Source organism: Xyrauchen texanus, chromosome 8, assembly GCF_025860055.1.
Source record: "Xyrauchen texanus isolate HMW12.3.18 chromosome 8, RBS_HiC_50CHRs, whole genome shotgun sequence".
In the NCBI taxonomy this organism is placed as follows: domain Eukaryota; kingdom Metazoa; phylum Chordata; class Actinopteri; order Cypriniformes; family Catostomidae; genus Xyrauchen; species Xyrauchen texanus.
Genome location: NC_068283.1, coordinates 26,741,578 through 26,751,515, shown reverse-complemented (window position 1 = coordinate 26,751,515; position 9,938 = coordinate 26,741,578). Strand labels below are relative to the sequence as shown.

At 38.8% G+C, this 9,938-nt stretch overlaps 1 protein-coding gene across 3 annotated transcripts in view; it reads right to left on the bottom strand.

Moving 5' to 3' along the window:
- Positions 1-504: 504 nt before the first annotated feature.
- Positions 505-9,938, bottom strand: part of smg1 (SMG1 nonsense mediated mRNA decay associated PI3K related kinase) — a 67,753-nt gene continuing 58,319 nt past the window's right edge. For all 3 annotated transcript variants that reach the window (XM_052131556.1, XM_052131557.1, XM_052131558.1), the window contains 7 exons: positions 5,728-6,060; positions 5,330-5,557; positions 4,997-5,208; positions 4,673-4,773; positions 2,855-3,031; positions 1,926-2,032; positions 505-1,827 (listed from right to left, as the gene is read on the bottom strand). In XM_052131556.1, coding sequence (XP_051987516.1) covers positions 1,750-1,827; positions 1,926-2,032; positions 2,855-3,031; positions 4,673-4,773; positions 4,997-5,208; positions 5,330-5,557; positions 5,728-6,060 — 1,236 coding nt within the window. In that variant the 3' untranslated portion in view covers positions 505-1,749. The remainder of the gene's footprint in view (positions 1,828-1,925; positions 2,033-2,854; positions 3,032-4,672; positions 4,774-4,996; positions 5,209-5,329; positions 5,558-5,727; positions 6,061-9,938) is intronic.

Below are 9,938 nucleotides of genomic sequence, written 5' to 3'. Positions count from 1 at the left end.
TGAATGGGTCCAATTTTTTGGAGAGTTTGTAGGCATAAATGTGAAGCTTGTTTTTATAAAAGCAGATACACTCATTCTTTTGTTAAATCTTAAATTACTTGAGCTGTCAAGTTTAAATCATTGTTTTGACAATGGCTTACCATGTTACATCATCATGGCAACAAAGTTGTAAAATTTGATTTAACTGCATAAAAAAAGGTTAAGCGATTTCACACTAAAATCATGTAAACACATTGTTTACATCTTGTGGCAACTTTTCAAACAGTATTTGGACATTAATGGATTCCCCCATTAAGATCAATTTTAAGTGCCTCCCTTTAACCCAGGTTTTTCAGTTTTTTTTCTTTCTTTAAAACAAGTATAAAGGACATGCTTTATTTTTGTAATAATCAACATGACACAAATGCTATAGTATTTAACCATGGGTTATAAAGGTCCAAGCCTTGCTTCAGTTTGAATTATTGGTTAAGTATGAACAGTGTTAAACAAAGAACATAAGATAACCCAGGAATACTTCAAAATGTAAATGAATCAGGCAATAAATACATGAACAAAAAGACAGAAATCAAAGCAAATGTTCTCCTGAACACCATTAAGTTTTAATTATAGGTTTATTTGACCAACAAAATGGAGTAAAACCATTAAGAGACAATAATTTCCACCATCACCACATCACTAATCCAATACTTATTTCTCCTACTAAAAATGTAAAACTAGGTCAAGATTAGTAAAACGCAAGTTTTAATGGGGACATGTATCACAAACGATACACTTCCACAGGCAAGTAAAAAAAAAAAATCTAGACTTAATCCATAGCAAAGAAGGAAAGGGAGAAATAATCTACAATACACAAACAAGATTAGAGATGCATAGTAAGAGGGAAAAAAAAACATTTAGAAACTGATTTGCACATCTCACCAAATCAAGCCTGGGCCTAATTTCTCCTTTCTCAAGGACCAAATCAAAGAGACCTCAGACGGAGCACTTACCAACTCAAAGCACATCATTCATTGTGCCAAACATTCATAAACATGACAGTGAATATTCCCAAAGCAACTCAGTAATTTGCCTTTTACTTATTAAATGTGTGCAGTACATTAGTGAAGGTGTAAGATAAGTTTCAGCTTTTTCCTATATATAGCTGTGGGGAAAAGGTCTTTTGCCTTCTGACTTTGAATGGAGTCCCGTGAGCCTTCTTTTTGCACAGCCCATCACATCTGCTCCATTAGTATATAGCTCAGCCGCAATTCGGTGCCTGACCTTGAACCATCCAAAAACAGAGGCCAATCATTCCACGATGACCAGATCACCCTTTCCTTCACTCTCTCAAAAGTGTAGTCTAAAAACCTCCTATTTAATGCAGACCTCTGCTCTAAGAGTTGATTAAACTGTCCCCTGCAAATTTCCCTGTGGAAAAATTATTTATTTTTATAGTTCACAGACATTTATTGTTGTTGATACAGGGGTTGATGGGTGGGGGTAGTTCAAGCTGTGTGCCTTGCTCCCCCCACCCCATCTTGGTAAGCTCCCCACACATTTTGAGGAGACAGATGCAGACCCATTTCTTTATGTAAGCTGGATCGCCGGATGCAGCTGTGCTACTGGGATCCGGTGTGGGCCCAAGGGGGGGGGGGGGTCTCTACACCCCCCCATTCCCGCATGGTGCTCTGTGGCTCCATTGCCCCAGACCCAGTGGATTTTGGTGGATTTCTACCCTCGCAGAACCAAAATGATCTCCAAGGATCCCGTTCACACCCATGCTGTCCATCCTTCGTACAACTGCGCCAGGTTATCCACATTTGTAGCCTCCTTGATGACATTATCCACCTAAGAGAGTGAGACAACAAATAAGCATTAAGAAACACACACAACAATAGCCATTAAAGTTATACATCTAAAGAGGGAATTCTTTGTGGATCAAGTACCTGCTCAGTAACACTCATTCTCCTGTTAGGGTCCACATCTCTCCCTTCCAGTTTGGCTTTCACCCTTTTCCACACACTAACAGCATAAGAGTTCCTCTCTTGCACAGCTGAAGGAAAATTGTTGGTAAGTGATCTCCATTGTTACAAACAGCAAAGCTAAATCAAACATCAAGTTAAAGGTGCTGCAATTTTAGCCATTCTGGAACTTCCTTGAGACTGAAAAGTTTAAATAGATAGGTCTCCTCTTCCCTAAACCCAGCCCTCCAAAGATAGTAGTGCATTTTCTTAGGGTTGTCAAACACAACAGTACAAAAAAGTAACCTCACCTGACCAGTTATGAATATGCCATTAAACCGGAATGATCCCTTCAACTGCTACACTATGAGAATGCGCAAAATGTTTGACAGGCAGAAAGCAAACATCTTCTGATTGGATCATCAAAAATAATGTCACATTTTTAAAAACATTTGTTTGCACAGTATAATGCGGTCACATATGCTGGTGAGGTATTTTAGGACACTTAATTCAGTGATAGCTTTCAGGGAGTAGGAATATTTTCTTCATACCATTCCATAAAAAGTAAAGCATTCAATTGCCACAAACTAAGATGTTCTGATAAAGCCACTACTGTTGTAAAGATTAGAAGTTAGTGCTTGTATATTATCCAAACTATCAATTGTCATGAGTACCGATTCTAAATTATTGCAGACTATTAATATTAATCACCAAAAGTTGTTAGTTAATGTTAAAAACTTGAGCACAGTTGACAAATATGAGAAATAACTTTCACTTATGCCCTGTCAGTTGATATGCATGCAAATGAGACATTTTTGGGCAAACACAGCTTATCTAATAATGAAGATCCCACATTTGACAGCTTTCAACTGAAATGTTTGATATGAGATCAGAGCATTTGCATTAAGACTAACCTCTCCCAGTTTTAGGATCTCGCACAGCTCTTTTGGGGCTCGGGGCCAGTCCTTTGCTAGTGATCATGAGGGTGCTGGGGGGCGTGTCCACCGGGGTCCCAAAATTACGAGGAAGAGCTTTGCGTGTGTTCTGAGACATACTATCAGGCTGAGTTTTCACACCACTGCAGCGCACTGCTATAGTAAGAGATGTAATCAGAGTTCAATTAAAGTGCACAGAATGCAACTACAGTTGAAGTCAGAAGTTTACATACACCTTAGCCAAATACATTTAAACTCAGTTTTTCACTATTCCTGATATTTAATTATAGAAAACATTCCCCGTTTTCTGTTCCCTGCACTACTTTATTTTAAGAAGGTGAAATGTCAGAATAACACTAGATAGAATTATTTCAGCTTTTATTTCTTTCATCACATTCCCAGTGGGTCAGAAGTTTACATACACTGTTATTATATGGTAGCATTGCTTTTAAATTGTTTAATTTTGTTTAACATTTTGGGGAGCCTTTCACAAGCTTCTCACAATAAGTTGCTGGAATTTTGGCCCATTCGTCCAGGCAGAACTGGTGTAACTGTGTCAGGTTTGTAGGCCTCCTTGCTCGCACATTCTTTTTCAGTTCTGCCCACAAATGTTCTATTAGATTGAGGTCAGGGCTTTGTGATAGCCACTCCAATACCTTGACTTTGTTGTACTCAAAAAACCTTAAACCATTTTACCACAAATTTGGAGGAATGCTTGTGGTCATTGTCCATCTGGAAGACCCATTTGCGACCAAGCTTTCACTTCCTGTCTGATGTCTTAATATGACACTTGAATATATCCACATAATTTTCCTTCCTTATGATGCCATCTATTTTGTGAAGTGCACCAGTCCCTCCTGCAGCAAAGCGCCGCCACCACCACCACCACCATGCACCATTCACGGTTGGGATGGTGTTCTTCGGCTTGGAAGCCTCACCCTTTTTCCTCCAAATATAATGATGGTCATTTTGACCAAACAGTTACATTTTTGTTTCATCAGAAGATACATAAAAAAAAAAAATTAAAAAAAAAAAGGAAGCTCTTCGCATCCATGCGTACTTGCAAACTGTAGTCTGGCTTTTTTAATGGTGGTTTTGGAACAATGGCTTCTTCCTTGCAGAGCAGACTTTTAGATTATCTTGATATAGGACTCGTTTTACTGTGGACATTGATAATGGTCAACCGGTTTCCTCCAGCATCTTCACAAGGTGCTTTGCAGTTGATCTGGGATTGATTTGAACTTTTTGCACCAAACTACATTCATCTCTAGGAGACATAATCTCTTTAGAAGTTGCTCCCAAGGATGAACCAGACTTGTGGAGGTCCACAAATGTTTTTATTCGGAGGTATTGGCTGATTTTTGATTTTCCCCTAATGTCAAGCAAAGATGCACTGAGTTTGAAGGTAGGCCTTATATTATATCCAGAGGTACACCTCCAATTCAGTACACCTCCTATCAGAAGCAAATTGCCAAAAGGCTTGATATAATTTTCTGGAATTTTCTAAGCTGCTTAAAGCCACAGTTAACTTAGTGTATGTATGTAAACTTCTGACCCATTGAATTGCGATGTAGTCAATTAAAAGTGAAACAAATCTGTCTGTAAACAATTGTTGGTTGTTTTTACTCAATACACATGCACAAAGTAGTTGTTCTAAATTACTTGCCAAAACTATAGTTTGCCAATATTAAATCTATGAAGTGGCTACAAATTTTTTTTTTAATGACATCAACCTAAGTGTAAGTAAACTTCTGACTTAAACTGTACAGGAAAAAAAACAAAACATCTCAAACTCACCAGCAGCAAAGCTGTTCTGGACTGTAGAAGTGGGACTCGCACAGTCACTTCCTCTCTCAGTAACAAGCGGAGAGGCGAAGCCCACCAACCCATTGTAGACACTAGAGAAAAATGAAAAGACATTATTCAAATTGTCCAAACCGGTTATAGTACCAAAATATTAATATAATAAAAAGCAGCATTTGTCAAGTCATATTGGTTTGTTATTGAAATATAGAAAGTGTACTGGAGATATCCACTAAAAAATTTTTTCCCAGGTAACCATATATTTTGAAAGTTAACAATATAATTATTTATTCTAGAGAGCTGTGGGAAAACGCTTACCTCTGGCTCTGGACCATAAGTTCCTTCAATGTGGCAGGGACTTCCTGTAGCAACTCAACCTGCTCTTGGCTGCGGGGTTGACCTGTGGCTTGCACAACAGTGAATAACACTATCTGCACATTGTCCTGCCAAGCCTTGTATTCTAAGAGGAACTGACGCACACTGCCATCATAAGTCACTTCCTCTCCCTCCACAAGGGCACTTTCTTCATCCTGCCAAATTTAAAAACAGATAAAATTGGAGCCTTCACAAAAAAGCCATTTTAAGAAATGTTTTATTTCTTCAGGAGCCCTGAGGCAATTCCTAGATATTGAGCATATGAACCATAAATACCTTTGCCATTGCACGCAGTAGGTGCTTAACATCGGCAAGCAGGCGATTGTGATTGGACAGGATGCCTTTTATACTGTCGACCAGAAGCTGTAGCGTCTCCGTCACACTCTCCTGCTGTTGCTCCCTCTCCTCTTGCATGGCTTTCTGATTGGACATCTCCTGGGTGAGGTGATTCTGGGCATACACCAGCCACTCAGGACCACCAATGGACATATCCATGGCAGAACTCTGCAAAGACAATGTTTATGAATTAAAGAGGTAGATTGACAGTTCTAGTAATTGAATCATGTGCTCTAAATATGCACAAAGAGAGGAATATTGAAAGTTGAACTGTCAATATCACTGGCAATAAGTTTTAGACATCAAAACTTGTGAGTAAAAATGGAAGCAACACCAACCAGCCTGTGCAGCAGCTGAAGCTCCAAAGGGGAAACGGTGGTGCTGAACTGGGCAGCGTAGGAGCAGGTGGATTGGCATAGTTTAGCAAGCTCAAAAAGTGTGGCATCCATGTTCAAGGCTTCTGGGGTCCGGGTACGCAGGCCTTCAAAGTTGAGGATGGTGTTGCAGAGAAAAGTGACCTGGTTGGCACGCTGACTCTCCTTCATCACCAAGGCACGGCGCTCTGCTATAGTGGCCTCAAAATCCTGTAGCACTGGAGCCAGGGCTGGGTTTGCACCACCGGCCCACTTAAGCCTCTGCTCTATGCTGCCCTCTAAAGCTGCCAGTTTGTCCTACAAAATTACAAGGAATATTCTAGGTTTATACTTTAGCTCTGTTGATGGCATCAGTGTTATTCCAAATACCACAAAAATTAATTTAAAAGTTATAAATATTTTAAGTTCTCCTTCAGTTTGAAAAATAAAAATTAAAAAGTGAGTCTGGTTTCTCCCAAGGTCATTTTTCTCCATTAATCAACATCTTATGTTCCTTGCCACAGTCGCTTTCAGCTTGCAAACTGGGGTTATTAATACAATTATTATTTAATAATTTATTTTTAAACACTATTAACAATCGTATTTTATCTAATTACACACGTTACTGTTTTATCGTCTGTTAATGCCTGATCTTCTGTAAAGCTGCTTTGAAACTATGTGTGTTGTGAAAGTCGCTATACAAAAAGAAGAAATATATATAAAATCTAATGTTAATTATTGATTGAATACATTTATGTGTTAATTTAAAAAAAAAAAAAAAAAAAAGTTACCAAAATTATGAAAAAGTAATAATATAATTAGTAAAACTAATATTTTCCTAAAGTACCTATAAAAGTAACCCATAAAGTACCTATATAAAATAAATTCTCTCCCAGCTAATACTTTTAATTATACAGGGGACCTTTTAACAAGCAAAAGTGACATTATAACTGAAAAAAATCCATATGAATCAATACTGAATCTAAAGCTTCGGAATCGGGAAATCTGCATCAATACCCTACCCTAATAAAATGTTTATTTGGCCAGTAAATTTAAAAAGGGTGGGGATCAGCTTCTCTAGGTTAATGCACTTCTGTTTATGCATTTCTATTGTAATTCCTCTGGGTGTTGCCTCCAGTTTTTTTTAATGGATTCTTACTAGGGCTGTCGATTTAACTCTAAGTGTTATTGATTGACGCAAAAAATTTTAACGCAATGAAATCGCAATGCCCCCGGATTGTAATGAGGCTGATTCCTTGTAGTGCAAGCTTGTAGTACCACCTGTTTACTCCAGAGGGCAGTAATTGAAATTTCAGCTGTGTGGCAACGCACTGTTTATACATTGAAGAAAACAACCACCCAGCAGACACACAACACAAACATTCGTCACATTCTTGTGTTCAAAACATTTGATGGAGCGCAAATTCGAACTAAGGGATCTCAAGATGTGTTCTAAGTATTAAACTATATTTAACCCTCTGGGGTCTGAGGGTGTTTTGGGCCCTGGAGTTTGTAGCCAAACTGGGCTACAATAAAATGTGAGCAACATGTGTACATGTTTGTATTTTTGAGATTTTACTAATTTAACCTGAACACATATTTGCCCACATCGGTCAAACCTTTTATTAAGGAGTCAAAATGAACTACATTTGCTGGGAATAAAATACCTAAATATTTAATGCCGTGGCTGAAAAGCCGTTACTGGGCAGTACGCAGTTAGAGCAATCCTTTGGATTTAGACCAATATTTTTAAAAGATCCCCAATAGACTTCCTAGATATTGAATAGCGGCTGTGGCTCAGGTGGTTCGATTCCCAGCCTTGGGCAAGACACTGAACCCCAAGTTTCTCCCAATGGCAGGCTAGCGCCTTGCATGGCAGCTCTGCCGCCATTGGTGTATGAGTTTGTGTGAATGGGTGATTGGGACACAGTGTAAAGCGCTTTGGTAACCTCCAAGGTTAAAAAAAGGACACACACACACACACACACACATATACATACACATATATATATATATATATATACATACACACACACACATATACACACACTCACCTAAAGGATTATTAGGAACACCATACTAATACTGTGTTTGACCCCCTTTCGCCTTCAGAACTGCCTTAATTCTACGTGGCATTGATTCAACAAGGTGCTGAAAGCATTCTTTAGAAATGTTGGCCCATATTGATAGGATAGCATCTTGCAGTTGATGGAGATTTGTGGGATGCACATCCAGAGCAAGAAGCTCCCGTTCCACCACATCCCAAAGATGCTCTATTGGGTTGAGATCTGGTGACTGTGGGGGCCATTTTAGTACAGTGAACTCATTGTCATGTTCAAGAAACCAATTTGAAATGATTCGAGCTTTGTGACATGGTGCATTATCCTGCTGGAAGTAGCCATCAGAGGATGGGTACATGGTGGCCATAAAGGGTCAGAAACAATGCTCAGGTAGGCCGTGGCATTTAAACGATGCCCAATTGGCACTAAGGGGCCTAAAGTGTGCCAAGAAAACATCCCCCACACCATTACACCACCACCACCAGCCTGCACAGTGGTAACAAGGCATGATGGATCCATGTTCTCATTCTGTTTACGCCAAATTCTGACTCTACCATCTGAATGTCTCAACAGAAATCAAGACTCATCAGACCAGGCAACATTTTTCCAGTCTTCAACTGTCCAATTTTGGTGAGCTCTTGCAAATTGTAGCCTCTTTTTCCTATTTGTAGTGGAGATGAGTGGTACCCAGTGGGGTCTTCTGCTGTTGTAGCCCATCCGCCTCAAGGTTGTGCATGTTGTGGCTTCACAAATGCTTTGCTGCATACCTCGGTTGTAACGAGTGGTTATTTCAGTCAAAGTTGCTCTTCTATCAACTTGAATCAGTCAGCCCATTCTCCTCTGACCTCTAGCATCAACAAGGCATTTTTGCCCACAGGACTGCCGCATACTGGATGTTTTTCCCTTTTCACACCATTCTTTGTAAACCCTAGAAATGGTTGTGTGTGAAAATCCCAGTAACTGAGCAGATTGTGAAATACTCAGACCGCCCGCCTGGCACCAACAACCATGCCACGCTCAAAATTGCTTAAATCACCTTTCTTTCCCATTCTGACATTCAGTTTGGAGTTCAGCAGATTGTCTTGACCAGGACCACACCCCTAAATGCATTGAAGCAACTGCCATGTGATTGGTTGATTAGATAATTGCATTAATGAGAAATTGAACAGGTGTTCCTAATAATCCTTTAGGTGAGTGTGTAATATATATATATATATATATATATATATATATATATATATATATATATATATATATATATATATATATATATATATATATATAAAAGTGTAGGCCAATTAAAGGCTTCTTTCAAATTGAGATATTTTTAAATGGTTAGTTATCCCAAAAATGAAAATTCTCTCATAATTTACTCACTCGTGGCATCTAAAATTTGGATGACTGTCTTCTGCAGAACACAGATTTTAAGAAGAATATCTAAGCTTGGTAGGTCCATCCAATGCAAGTGGCCAGGCCTTTGAAGCTCCAAAAAGCAGACCAAGTCAGCATAAACATCCTTTAAACTGCAGCGGTTTAATCAATATCTTCTGAAGAGATCCAGTTGGTTGGGTGAGGAGAGACCAAAATGTAACTCCTTTTTCCACTGTACATCTTGACAGCAATCTCTCCTTGGTGATCATGATTTCAAGCTTGATTACACTTCCAATAGCACCAGAGGGATGCGTTCAAATTAAAATTTTTTGCCCTTCCCTCACCAACTTCCCTCTGTCTCACAGACTCAGATGTACGTCACTGCTTATTTTGCGTGAGTGCCCACTACTGGTGAACCTGTGATGTGTGTTTAACTGGGACACCCTGAAACCTTGATCACATGGAGCTCTTTGAGGGCAATTTTTCAGTTATTTTGCACCTGAGAAAAGGTGTTTGGAGATGGATGCAAACACAGATTTCAAAGTTTAGTTGTAATTTCAGAGGCTTATGCATAAATATTATACATTTAAAAAAAATACTTTTTATTAGAATTAATTGTTAGAAAGCTTTACAAAAGCTTTTACAAAAACAAGCTTTACAAAAACAAATGACAACATGATGAACATGGGCTACAACTGTGTGAACAACAGCTGGTTTAAGGTAGCTACAAGTATCTCAATACAATGTTTAACACTGCTTAATTGA